This window comes from Nymphaea colorata, chromosome 12 (genome assembly GCF_008831285.2).
Source record: "Nymphaea colorata isolate Beijing-Zhang1983 chromosome 12, ASM883128v2, whole genome shotgun sequence".
Taxonomy (NCBI): Eukaryota; Viridiplantae; Streptophyta; class Magnoliopsida; order Nymphaeales; family Nymphaeaceae; genus Nymphaea; species Nymphaea colorata.
Window position 1 is genome coordinate 20,549,368 of NC_045149.1, and position 14,229 is coordinate 20,563,596.

At 41.2% G+C, this 14,229-nt stretch overlaps 1 protein-coding gene across 2 annotated transcripts; it reads left to right on the forward strand.

Moving 5' to 3' along the window:
- Positions 1-895: 895 nt before the first annotated feature.
- On the forward strand, positions 896-10,225 carry LOC116265505 (protein TOPLESS-RELATED PROTEIN 2-like). Of its 2 annotated transcripts, none has more exons than XM_031646157.2 (26): positions 896-1,228; positions 2,488-2,907; positions 3,043-3,222; positions 3,388-3,501; positions 3,575-3,733; positions 3,876-4,053; positions 4,136-4,259; positions 4,383-4,492; positions 4,699-4,837; positions 4,945-5,054; positions 5,162-5,231; positions 5,310-5,383; positions 5,466-5,561; positions 5,800-5,895; positions 6,028-6,155; positions 6,457-6,691; positions 6,789-6,956; positions 7,034-7,141; positions 7,223-7,372; positions 7,568-7,678; positions 7,746-7,928; positions 8,012-8,140; positions 8,340-8,435; positions 8,532-8,717; positions 8,972-9,144; positions 9,603-10,225. In XM_031646157.2, exons 2-26 carry the CDS (start codon positions 2,828-2,830, stop codon positions 9,808-9,810), a joined length of 3,405 nt encoding a protein of 1,134 aa, XP_031502017.1. In that variant the 5' UTR covers positions 896-1,228; positions 2,488-2,827; the 3' UTR covers positions 9,811-10,225. The 2 variants fall into 2 exon arrangements, with proteins under 2 accessions (XP_031502017.1, XP_031502018.1); XM_031646158.2 differs by having other exon boundaries at positions 897-1,228; positions 9,606-10,225.
- The last annotated feature ends 4,004 nt before the right edge of the window (positions 10,226-14,229 follow it).

The window sequence follows — 14,229 nt, forward strand, 5'->3', positions numbered from 1 at the left end:
CAATACCAAATTTTCAACGCACCTGCCACCAACCCGTCCATCGTCAGTACACACGCCCACAACCGAACAGAGGCCGAACACCCACGAACCGGTTCCCCCTTGACCGGATCCACACTCCAAACCCGATCCGTTTGGAACCCCGAGGATCAGTGAACCTCCTCGCGATCAGCAGCAGGCGGGGCCCGCCCTTGCACAGAAAGCCCCGCGGGACCCACTCGGGCACGTGAGACCGCCACGTGTCTGGTGCAGCAGCATCCGCCTCCGTACGCGGCCGCTTCGCATTCATTCCTTCGGAAAAAAAAAAAAAAGATAGAGAGAGGAGAGAGACAGCTAGACGTTGATAAGCACGCGTGCTTATCTTATCGAACTCCGGCTATATAAGGAGGTTGACTTATCATTCTGACTGGACAGCTACCCCGCACTACGCACAAGAAAAAGGAAAATGACGGGTTGATTGGTCGACGGGATCCGCAGTAAAAAACAAAAAAAAAAAAAACAAAAAAGAAAAGAAAAGGGAAGGGGGGCTGGTGGAGGACATAAACGGGATTTTTGGGAAAGGATGGGGTTAGAAATGGGAAAGGGGAACGCGTACGAGGAAGGGTGACGTGGCGGTCGAAAATTAAAAGCGAGAGGAAATGACGGGGCGGGACCACGCACGTCGCCTCTGGGGAGCGTCGAAATGACGATAATGGCCTCCAGAGGGGTTGGAGTGGGAGGGGTGGTTTGGTCATTTGGTGGAAGGATGGTTTAGTAATTCTTGGGAGGGGTGGGGGTAGGGCGGGGATTTCGGGGGGAGTGGTGTTTTTTTCGGGCTTCGAGGGACGACCTAATCGGGAGGGCTTGCCTATAAAAGGCAGCGGATGAGAGAGAAGCGAGAGAGAGAGAGAGAGAACGGAATTGTGGCGAGAGCGTGGAGGAGCAGAGGTGTGGGGGGAAGAAAAGGGGGCGGGTGGTGGTAAGCGCAGCGATTTCTTCTTCTTCGCCTGGTTTCTTTTCCGCCGCCGCCGTCGGGGTTGTCGTCTTGGTGTTTTGTGAGGAGGAAGAGGAAGGGAGAGGGGGAACAGGAGAAAGGAGGAGGGACAGCTTGCCGAAGACTCAAACTCCGACTTTCTCTCTGGCGCTCTATTGTTCTCGCTCTTTTCTTGTCTCTCGTTTGTTGCTGGCTTTTTGTTGCTGGCTTTCTGAAGTAGAGAGGGCGCTCGCGGAGATACTGTCGCTCCCTTTTCGAGTATGCTCTCTCTCTCTCTCTAGTTCCGGTTTTCTCGTCTATTTGACCGGTAGTCATTTTATACTGCATCAGACTCTATCTCTCTCTCTGCGTTCGGTTCTAGGAGAACGTGCCTCTTGGAAATGAAGAAAAGAAGTCGCCCTCTCTCTCTCTCTTTTATTTTTTCCCCTCTCGTTATGTTTGTTGTGGAGGTTTCTTATTTTTCGTGTGCCTGCGATCTCGGTTCCGGTAGCAAGCAGGCGAGAGATTGAGAAGAGATAGCCGTGGGTAGCAGGCGATTTTCTTCATTTTTCTTAAGGGGCAAACATCAGATTTACGTTGCGGAGCCATTTATGGACGGATCGTTGAGCAGGTCGGAAATTTGATGAGGTTTTCTACAGGTTGGATGGGAATGGTGATAGCAGTACCCCGTTTTTGGCTGTTCGAGTTTTTTGGTTTTTCGTCTTTGTCAGATCTTTAAGTTAGCCGGCGGTGCTGGGGTTCGGTTTCACGGATGAGCCGGAGCGGGGCGATCTCTTTTTCGCTTTTCACATGAAAATGATCGTCTCTCTCTCTCTCTCTCTCTCTCTCTCTCTCTCTCTTTTCCTCTCTTCTTTCAGATCTCTCGGGGTTTTGACTTAGAGAAAGTCAGAATGTAGGGTTTTGGATGGAGTACTTGGAAATGAATGGGGATTTCTGCAACTAATTTTCTTTTTTTATTTGATTCATTTTAAATAGAGATGAGTTGAAAACTAGTCTTACAGGGCCGAGTGGGAGGTAATACTCATCTTTGCGTTTGCTTCTAATTGAGCTACTTTGGAGTGTAAAATCGATATCTTTTGGACGTATTGCTCCTAAAAGGAGTCCTAATTGCTCGACGTTTTTGGTCTCCTTAGTTATTTCTGTTAATCGGTGGAGGAAAAAACTTTTGGTTTTTGATGTACCTGTCATTTTATTTGTGCTATTATAAGGTATTTAAGAAAGTGCTGAAGTATAAGCTTTTTATTTGGACGTTGGCCAACTCCTTTTAGCTCCTTTTGACAATCAGGAAAACTTCCTAATTGGTTGCCTGATTTTCTGCATTGTAGTAAGCTATGCAGGAAAGAACCTTGTACTATTTAACATCTGACGAGATCAGAGAATGTTTTTCTTGTTTCCCTTCATCAGTGAAGGCTTGCGGTGAACCTTTTTACATCTTTTTTTTTTTTTTCTGTTTGATCTTGTTGAACCTTCAAGATGATTGCTCTCCTCTTTTAATATCTTATCGTTCCTTTCCTTAGGTTATTGCCAAAATCGAGGACTGCAATGCTAGTCGAACTCAAGAGGAAGTTGTTTATTGCTATTACCTTCTTCCACTTCCTTCTGCCACTACAGGCAAAGAAAGATCTTGACTGAAGGTTGTATGTGTAGAATTGAAAAAGAGGACCTCCTAAAGTCTTGGAGAAGGTTTAGTTGCTACAGAGAAGTAAAGATAAACGCAAGAAAATTTTGTTAAGCTGCCAGCTGGGAAGACTGCACTAGAGAGGTTAAGCTTTTCCCTACTTGATTGAGCAGCTCTGACTTGGCATTTCTTGCTTCTGCTACCAAAAGATTGGTGGATTATTAGAAGTTCTGGAAGACATGTCATCCTTAAGCAGGGAACTTGTCTTCCTTATCCTACAGTTCTTGGATGAGGAGAAATTCAAGGAAACGGTGCATAAGTAAGTGTTTGTCAGTTTGCTGTTTGTGTTTTTCCTTTTATCCTGTTATTAATTTTGAGTTGCCTTTTCTTTTGATCTTTTATCATTTGCATTTTGGTTTGTTTGTTTACTGTCTGAATGTTGGGCCTGTACTAGGTTGGAACAAGAATCTGGGTTCTTTTTCAATATGAAACATTTTGAGGATCAAGTTCAAGCAGGGGAATGGGATGAGGTGGAAAGATATTTGGGTGGATTTACAAAGGTTGAAGATAATCGTTACTCCATGAAAATATTTTTTGAGATAAGAAAGCAGAAGTACCTTGAAGCTCTTGATAGGTGAGTTGGTCCAAGTATGTGCACTCCACATATAAGGTCTTTTTTGTATTTGGAAACCAAGGCAAAAATATGTATTTTTCAAAAATCTCCTGAGTAGAACATTGTATAGGCTCCTTTGCTTTTATGAAATTTTTGATATAAAATGAAGTTGCCAATGTATTCCAGACAAGACCGGGCAAAAGCAGTTGAGATCCTTGTGAAAGATCTTAAAGTGTTTGCTTCGTTCAATGAAGAGCTGTTCAAGGAAATCACTCAACTTCTTACACTTGATAACTTCAGGTACTTATATCGAAGTTATTGTGTACGTTTTTTTGTGTTTTGTTGTATGTCTTATTTCATGGGCTTTTTTTAGGCATAATGAACAACTCTCCAAGTATGGGGATACAAAGTCAGCCCGCAATATCATGCTTTTAGAGCTCAAAAAGTTGATTGAGGCAAATCCACTATTCCGAGACAAGCTTGTTTTTCCATCATTTAAAGCATCTCGCCTTCGGACATTGATTAACCAAAGGTGTGCTGGACTTTGCAATTTGATTTTGCTGTGATGTTTTAGTCTTTAAAATACTATATTTTACTGTAGGCATTTTATAGCTTGGTAAACTTGATTAGGTAATTGGAGTACCCATGATTTTCTAACTTTGCTGGATGTTCAGTCTGAATTGGCAGCACCAACTGTGCAAGAATCCACGGCCGAACCCGGACATAAAGACACTTTTTGTTGATCACTCATGCTCACCTACCAATGGTACACGAGCACCACCTCCTGCAAACAGCCCTCTTGTAGGAGCAATTCCTAAAGCTGGGACATTTCCTGCAATTGGTGCACACAATGTAACTTCATTTTTTTTATGTTCTCAGATTAGAAGACAATTACCATGACATGATGCCTCACCTACAATCATCTTCCTTGCAGCCATTTCAGACTGTTGTTTCAGCATCTCCTAGTGCAATTGGATGGATGACAAATCCTGCTCCCACCATGCAACATCCTGCTGTGGCTTCTGGACCAGCAGGTCTTGTTCAGCCTCCAAATGCTGGTAATTAACTATTTATCCATTCCTGTTTACATTTGTTACTTTTGTTCACACATTCAGATGTTTTATTTATTTTTCTCTTTCATATTGTTGATTAAAACTGTTTTTTGTTGATTTTACCATCAGCTGCATTTCTGAAGCACCCAAGAACTCCTCCTGGTGCTACTAGTATGGATTATCAATCAGCTGATTCAGAGCATTTGATGAAGCGGATGAGAACTGGCCAACCAGATGAGGTATGGCAAATGAGCATTTAGTATATTAAAATTGGCATTGATTTGTCAACACTGTTTATATTAAATATAGTTTTTTTTAATAGCAAATAATTGTTTGGTATATTAAAATTGAATAGTGTTTTGTCATCATTGTTTGTATTATATATGATTTCTGGTTACATAACCAGCATATTACCAGCATATTACCATTAATTCCATTTTTTCAGGTTTCATTCTCAAGCTCTGCTCATCCTCAGAACATTTATTCACAAGATGACCTTCCAAAGACCGTTGTGAGGACACTTAACCAAGGGTCCAATGTAATGAGCATGGACTTCCATCCACAACAACACACCATTCTTTTAGGTGAACTGATTGCAGGATCTTTACACTTTGTTTGATGTCCATGATGCAGATCACGTAGAACTGACATTATGGTATCTGATGTTTCTTAACACACCTTTTTTTCTCAGTTGGAACAAATGTTGGTGATATTGCAATCTGGGAAGTGGGATCAAAGGAAAGAATAGCACATAAGACTTTCAGGGTGTGGGACGTCTCTGCCTATTCTTTGACGCTTCAGGTATTGTCTCTTCTCTTGGGAATCTATCTGTGCTTTCAATTTCATCAAATTTCGTCAAGAGAGAGCTAGAACTCTGTCAATATGTTCGCTAAAATCTACTTTTACAGACATCATTGATGAAGGATGCTACTATATCTGTAAATCGTTGTGTGTGGGGCCCAGATGGTTCTATACTTGGTATGATTCAAACATCTCTTGATGTCCTTTTGTTTTTTACTCAAATCTAATTTCTCATTTTGCTGCATTTTTTCACAGGTGTTGCATTCTCCAAGCACATTGTTCAGACGTACATGTACACCCCCACTGGTGAACTGAGGCAACACTTAGAGGTACACCTCCAAACAACAACAATTTTTCTTTCCTCAATGCACTAATTTTATTGGTTTATGATGACCTATTATGTCTTTGTAGATTGATGCCCATGCTGGTGGAGTCAATGATATTGCTTTCTCCCTGCCCAACAAGCAACTCTGCATAATCACATGTGGTGATGATAAGACAATCAAGGTAAGATTGGAATTTAATGTGTGCATACTCTTTACATTTATTTCTTTAGGCAGCCTTTATGAACTTGGACACATGTGGTCTTTGAGTTTAAGATTTAAATTTTGCATGTTATAGAAGTTTTGATCCGCTTTGTGTATGCGATGGATTCAGATTTATTCTGTGCACAATTATTTTCTTATTTCTATTCCATTATAACCCTTTTTTTGCTGCACGCCACTAATTTTGTCAAATTTGGCAGGTTTGGGATGCTTCTGGAGGTCGTAAGCTTTATGTCTTTGAAGGCCATGAAGCCCCAGTTTATTCTGTATGCCCACATCATAAAGAAGCAATTCAGGTAAAAATTAATTTCTCAGATGCTTGACGATTCAGCATATTTTCATCTTGGGATGAGTTTGTTAAAAACAAGATTATTTCATGAATCATCAGGTTCATTGTTGTTTCAATTTTTTTTTTGTTCCATTCACAGTTCATTTTCTCTACTGCTATTGATGGAAAAATCAAAGCATGGTTGTATGATACCATGGGATCCAGAGTTGACTATGATGCTCCTGGCCACTGGTGTACGACTATGGCATACAGTGCAGATGGAACAAGGTGAATCTTATGTAGAATTTTTTTTTTTTTAATTTGGTAGGTGGCCAGCTAATTCTCCTGTCATTCAATATCCTCACAGATTTCCATTGTGATGACATTGAGAAATTTCCCAAACTGCAGTTTCTATTGTTATTTGCTTGTAATAATCCTTTTAATTTGATATTTGTTCTTGCCTTTGTGTTCGTGCGACTTGTTAATTTATGGAATGACTTTCTGTGTTCTTATGGATATGAAAATCTGGATAACGTTTTAGTGGTTGAACTGGTAACTGACTATTGTTTGCTGTTGATGTTTCTTCCAGGCTCTTTTCTTGTGGGACTAGCAAAGAAGGTGACTCCCACCTAGTAGAGTGGAATGAGAGTGAAGGATCAATAAAAAGAACATATTCTGGGTTTAGAAAACGATCTTTAGGTGTCGTTCAGTTTGACACAACACGGAATCATTTCTTAGCAGCTGGTGATGAATTCCAAATCAAGTTCTGGGATATGGATAATAGCAACATTTTAACAACAACAGATGCTGAAGGAGGATTGGCGGTCAGCATTTTGAACTCATTTGGATGCCAGCTTTGTAATTGATTTTTGAAGAATTTGAAGAATTTTCTAATTTTTTCAGTTTTTAAACATTTTGCAGGCTAGTCCTCGATTGAGATTCAACAAAGAAGGTTCGTTACTTGCCGTTACAACTGCTGACAATGGCATCAAAATATTGGCAAATAGTGATGGGCAGAGACTTATCAGGATGCTAGAGAGCAGAGCTTTTGAAGGCCCTAGAGGTCCCTCTGAATCAATGAACACTAAGGTTGGATAAGATTACTATATTTCACATCCTCTTATGCAGTGATTTGCATAGTATATAACTTTGCTTGATTCTTGCAGCCTCCAATTGTCAATGCACTGGCTCCCATTTCAAATGCCAATTCCTCTCTTGTTTCTGTGCTTGAACGTACTGAGAGAATTCCATCGGCCGTGTCAATGAACAATTTGGTAAGTAGTTCTGCTACTTGTCTCCTTTGTTTTAACAGGCTATCTAGGCATTCTATTTTTCTGATGTATTTTAAAATGCAGACTGCAGTTGACAACACGAGAACACCTGATATTAAACCAAGGATCTCAGAAGATGGACTGGACAAGATCAAAAGTTGGAAATTGGCTGATATTGTTGAGTCAGCACAACTTAAGGCCTTGCGGTTGCCTGACCCCTTGACTGCAAGCAAGGTATGAAACCATCCATTGGCTAATGTTTACTGTCAGATAGAGTTGTCAGTATGTCATCCAACCAGTAGCAGATTCATCCTTTTCTTTTCTTTCTCTTTGCTAATTTTCTCTTGTAAGAAATTAGTATTCTCAAGTGAATGTCTTTTCCTTTTGTACAAATCCAAGTCATGTGGGTTATAATGATGAATTATGCAGATTGCAAGATTGATATACACAAACTCAGGTGTAGCAATCTTAGCCCTTGCCTCCAATGCTGTTCATAAGTTGTGGAAATGGCAGAGATGTGATAGAAGCCCATCTGGCAAGGTAAATTATATTAATATTTTCAGGTGCGCCGGATGTGTTTTATGAATTCTAACAATGTTACTTGCAGTCTACTGCTTCTATTGCACCTCAGCTATGGCAACCTGCAAGTGGAATTCCTATGACTAATGACACAAGTGATGCTAATTCCACAGAAGAATCTGCTGCATGTATTGCTTTGTCTAAGAACGATTCTTATGTCATGTCTGCATCCGGCGGGAAGGTTTCCCTCTTTAATATGATGACATTCAAGGTCTGCATTGTCCAGTTTGCTGCTGTTTTGCTTCTATAATATGTCTTCACTTGTCCAACAAAACTCTATTGCTTGTGGTGTAGGTTATGACGACTTTCATTGCACCTCCTCCAGCTGCTACTTTTCTAGCATTCCATCCTCAGGATAACAATATTATTGCAATAGGAATGGATGATTCGACAATCCAAATATACAATGTCAGAATAGACGAGGTATTCCTAGTAAACTCTCTAGGATGGGGCATCGGTATCTAACTTTTTATTGGCAAAATGTGTCTAGTAGTATTCATGAAAGCATTGTCATGTTTCTGTTAGACAAATGTTGAGGAGTGAAACAAAACACGTACTTGTTCCTGCAGATTAGATGTTTTGTGCAAAAAATTGAGGGATGGTTTTGTATTTTTATTTGAAGGTTAAAACCAAGCTCAAGGGCCACCAGAAGAAGATTACCGGTCTTGCATTTTCACAGTCCATGAATGTATTGGTATCTGCTGGTGCTGATGCACAGGTAATTGGAACACGTAATTTAGTGCTTAAGGGGATGGCTGTTGTACTTTTGGTGCTAATGGCTTTTAAACATTCAATTCATTCGATGGTTTTGCAGCTATGTGTCTGGAGCATAGATTTGTGGGAGAAGAAGAAGTCAAGGTTCATCCCGGCTCCTCCTGGACGCCCATCCCCGTTGGTTGGAGAGACAAGGGTTCAATTTCACAATGATCAGACTCACTTATTAGCTGTTCATGAAACTCAGATAATCATCTATGATGGGAAACTCGAGTGTCTGCGATCTGTAAGTTCTTCACTCATATTCAGACCCACTTACTATTTTCATGTGAAAAGTCTGTTCCCAGCAGCAAAATTAATGTGTGTGGAAAATGTTCGTTTCACATGTTTTTTGGAGCACTTAATCACTTGGGCTTTGTAGTGTTTCCCCTGTAATGCAACTTCTTTTCTTTTGTCTTTACCTTTGTAGTGATTATCTCAGAGAATATTGCACACCATCACCTCTCTCTATGTTCTTACTATGACCTCTTTTGTGTACAGTGGACCCCGAGGGACTCACTCTCAGCACCCATTTCAAGTGCCATCTACTCGTGTGACGGTTTGCTGATTTATACTGGGTTTTGTGATGGTGCAGTTGGCGTCTTTGAGGCAGAGTCTCTAAGATTACGGTGTCGCATCGCACCATCATCCTATATCCCACCTTCAGTTTCTAGGTGAATGACACTTTGACACAAAATGTATCATCTCCCGATTAAATGATCACTAAGTGCATACAGAAACGCTTAGAAAAATCTGTAGCATGAGTTTTTATTCGTATTGCAAAATTTATATCAAGCTGCTTTATTTTTACTTTTACTGGTTATGTTATGCTAGAAATGTTGGGCAGGTTGAAAGGTCTTTCTCAAAGAGGTTGTGTTTGTTGTAGTAGCAAAAGCTACTCAGCATGGAGCTACTGCTATTTTTCCTTTAAATAGAGTTTAGGTTGCCACCTGGGTGAGTTGCCCACATAATCTGGGCCACTCAACTGATGGTGACCGTGCCATGAGCGTATTCATGTGAGAGTACACGGACACCCCTTGTGACCTGATCCTCACTCATAGTCTATGCTTTCGGTTATGGTTCATGCAGCATGGTTATGGAGCTGTTTCTAATGTTTTTTCTTTTTTGGCAGCAGTGGCGGACATCCTACCGTGATTGCTTCTCATCCATCCGAGCCTAATCAATTTGCTCTTGGCATGAGCGATGGGGCAGTTTACGTGATAGAGCCTCTGGAAACGGAACCGAGATGGGGGTCGCCACTTCCTCATGACAATGGTGGTCTTCCTTTGCCCTTGAATCCGTCGTTGACGAGCCCGGTATCAGAACCTCCTTCCAGGTGACAAGCGCCTCTGCCCTTATGTTTCGCTGACGGAACGGATGAACCAGTAAAGTAAATGAAGGTGGCCACTGGAAGCAGCAAAAGTGTTGCTGCCACAGGCTCCGTCGTGAAATTTTCTTCCTGGCGATTCACCTTTTTTTTTTCTGAGCCATCGCCATGCTTCCGGGGGCCTTTTGTCGGTCCCTGGGAAGTGTAAAGTTTTCAGGCATTCACCTGGTAAATAGTGTAGCCCCAATACCCCTGTTGCTAATGTACATCGAAGAAGAAGAAGATACCATATGTAATCCATGTAGGTGAGAGTTTGTTCCTTTGTTCCTTTAAGCGATTTAAGGTTGGTTTATGTAATGCTTGTATGGCATCTTAACTCAAAGAGTTTATTGATATGTTTCAATTGCTAATTTTTATTACATTCCTAATTCGTGTTCATTGACTCCACCCTACTTGGACCGATTGTTTCCTCATACTATGTCAATGATACCGTCGCATATTGTACAGTCTCTTCCTTCTCTCTTTCATGGGACTCTGAACCGAACATGCTCTGGGCTTTTTGAACCACTGCCTTTCTCAGCATTCTAAAAGAAGGTGGTGCGCAGAGTCACGTCTTTATCCGGAGGGGCTGCGTGTGCTGCGACACGAGTCAAGTGTGAAGGGGAAGGCTGGAACGAACTGTACTCTCAGCATCAGCAACCCCAACACAAAAGGGAAAGGAAAAACTGCCAGGCCCGTATTGCAGCAACCCTTTCCGAGCCGCAAACAGTCGGCAGCAGCAGCAGCCAGCGAAGGCACGCCGTTCCAAGCGCCGAGCAAGAGTCCCACGAAGGTTTCTTCTCTCTGCCGCTTACACAGACTATTTATTCTGGTGGCCGGTCATCTCTGGGGACAGTCTGGGCATTTTATGAGTTGTAGCTCAGCGAGCACATACAGCGGACCAAGGGCTTTTCGGTAATTTTTTTTATGGGCGCTGCCCTCTGAACACTTCAGTTGTCTGATGTGGTGAAGGTGGGACATGGTGTCGGTTGTCGGCTTGCAATAAGGAAGAAAGAGTCGCTTTATGGTGAACAGGAGGGAGGGCAGTCTGCCAGAGGCCTCCCGCTACCAAAAATAACAAAAGATGCGCTTCCCTTTCTCGTCCATGAGCCTCGAAATTGAAAGTTGTTGCCTCTTTCTATGTGTGTTCTTCTGTTAGCCTAAAAAGTACGATCGACTGTGGAAGTTTGCGAGTGATTAAAGAAAAGAAGCAAAGAAGGAAACAAAAGAGGGCAGGCTCGTGTGCAGCAGAGCCAAGACAAACCAGGCTCAAAATATAATTTTTAGTAGAAAAGCAGGGGAATTTTTCAGATAAAAAGAAGACTTGGGCAATCATAGATCTTGGTGTCAACATCCTGGTTTCCTTTTCAAGTCAGAAAGAGCGAGTGAGAGAGAGAGAGAGAGGTGAATTTCCAGTCACGTTCCGACACTGACATGACAACTCCATCCCTGTCATAACCGTCTCGGGAACGTGATTGGGTCCACTGCAGCACCTCTCTCTCTCTCTAGGTTTCACCAGCCCATAAAAGGATCCGAGACGTCTCGGTTTCCAAGGCTGACTCTGCAAATCCATGTGGCGCTCCGGCCGTCCCCACCGGACCCATGTGCCAGAAGATTACGTGATTCCAAACAATGAGCCCCATCATCTCGAAAACATCATCTCCAACCTGTTCTTTTCGACCACTCGAGCCGAAGATGGGGGTGCCGACGAGAGACTCGTAGTCTACTTCTTTTGGCAGAACTAGACCGCCGCTGGCGCTTTTGTCCTCTTCCATTATTTTGAACATCAACATCTAAAAATCTTCAATTAGAATCAATCCATCTCCACTCTGGTTAAAAGAAAAACTCAACTTCCTTTTACTGCGCAGGCAAATACGCTTGGCCTCATGCGGGCTGCCACCAAGTGCTTGTACTGCAAAAGAATCGTGAGCCTGTGGAGTTTTGCTCGCATTTCATGTGACACCTGTCGTCCAGTTGCTATCAGAGCCTCGAAGGACGACTTTTGTGGTGACCATCATCAAGGAAGAAGGCGATAGATGGAGATGCAGGGAAGGAGACCCCACGGACAGACAGAGAGACACTCTGCTAGATGGGGGCCATCCACGAAGGGCGGGTGGTAGCAGATGCCCCTCCCGTCCTTATCACAAGGACAGTGGCCCTGCAGAAAAACATTTTAATGTTGGGGAACATTGACCGTATCCCCAAAAGAAGAAGCCTCTGGATGTACCCAGAAGATGCCCGTGGCTGCTTCTTCCTGAAATGGGGTCGCCCGACCTGCAGAACCGTTCTTTCTTTCCATTGGGGGCACTTCGTTTTTCACCTTTCTGCAGCTTTCATGGCGAGTTTTGCAGTGAGCTTCTCGTGTTCTCTGAAAGGACAGCAGAAGACTCGTGATGACGATGATTTAATTGTTTTCATCTTTTGTTTTGAAGATTTAAATTTGACCCATTTCACGACCGGGTCCGATTCTGATTAGATTCAGCCGAGACTTCAGATTTTTCTGCTTTCAGAGACTGATCTTGATGACAAGACGACGACAGACTCTGAAAAGTTGGGTCTTCTTCAGAGGCTCAATTTCGATCATTAGCTGGATTTGAGATTCGAATATATTGTTAATACGAGCTCCGCCTTTACTGACAACGATCGAATCAGCACCTCAAAGTAAAGCCTGCCGTTCTGGGAGATATGAAATTTTTATATCTTTATCTCATGTCCATCTTTAAAGTCGAGCAACTATTTTTTCCCATTCTCCCAAAAAGAAGAAAAGGACGTGTCCGCCATTTGATCAGCAGGCCTCACTTTTTAATTTGAAAGATTAGGAACAATATCTGGCAGCTGTTCAGAAAAGTAGGAGCAGCACCAAAATAACTCAGAAATACAAAAGACCAATTTATAAAATTATGGACAGAAGTGGAGCCTCCAAATGAAAATTTATCGATAAATATGATACACTCATACTGGGCAAAATTAAACAGACAAAAAAACCTGATCCCCATATGTATATAATTAAATGGTGTTTTGATGGTTATTGAATTCAAGATGGATAGTTAAAAGGAAAGGTGATAGACTATTTTAATTTTTTCTTTTATTTTGTTCTCAATCATCCATATTCTCTACACAAACAACTCTAGTTAAATGGTTGTCTTAAATGGTAACTCTAGTTTTTAGTGTCATCCAGCCATCTAATCAAGATCTTTGATCCATCACAATAGATTAAAAATAAAAAAAATATGAAAGATATTTTCATCATCTCAGTCAACATTTTTTTTTCTTATTTTTCTTTCAACCATTTAGATGATCCTGAGTATAGTCATAGTCATCATTCACTTACAGCCATCTAATGTTTAGTTTAAAAAATTATTATATATATATATATAGAACAACAGACTTTCAACATCACATTTAAAATGGAAAAGAAAAGGCAGGTCACCTTCTCATATTTGCTTGACTTCTTGTTTGGCAGGTCTCTTTAAGATGCATTTGAAGTGACGTTTTTCCGGGCAAATTGACCAGCTGGGAGGATGAAGCATCGGAGCCAACTAGAGAGGCCCATCTCTAAGATGCGCGGTTCTTTGATAGTGGACCAGTTGGCAGGATCCAAGTTATCAAATCTAAGCCCCTTCATTTCTCTCCATATTGAATGAATTTAATGCAAGCAAGTCATGTTCTAATCTCCAAAGGATTGCAATATCATATATGACATTGTCCCGCATGGGATGAAACAATCTTTTTTTTTTTTTTTTTTTTGTAATGTTTAAATGGAAGTAAAATGAGAATTAGGACGATATGGACTATATACACATGCACTTATTAGTGATCAGCATCCCCTTATATGAAGTAGTGCTACCAATATCGATAAAACTGTCGTTTTTCAATTGGAATTGATAAGTTTAAATTTGAAAAAAAAAAAACATAGAAATTATACATATAAGAATGACTAAACAATGATTTATGATGATAGTGATGCGTGTTGCTAATCAAATTTGAAAACTTATTTATTATATATCTTTAGTGTGTTGGACTACCTTAATATTAGTAATATGTATTCAATACTTCGGATCTAATTCAAAATTCAGCTGATATCTAAACTTACTTAGTTGGGTTTCATAACAAAATTGATCACATATCCAATCACTAATCAGATGGTAATGGCATAGTCTCGTCTTTCTCGCAGATCTGATTTTGAAGGCATCCCTCATTAGTTTGTTGTACCTATACAATCACTTTCAATTTTTAAGGTTGCATCCTTTGAGCAATTAAGCAGAAACCAACTTGATTGGATCTGAAACAAAAAAAAACTTTGAGTGAGTTGAAATTCTTGCCAGTATAGTGAGACAAATTCTATGTCAATTCTTTTGACCCATTTATATCCTTCATATGAGGCCATTTTTGT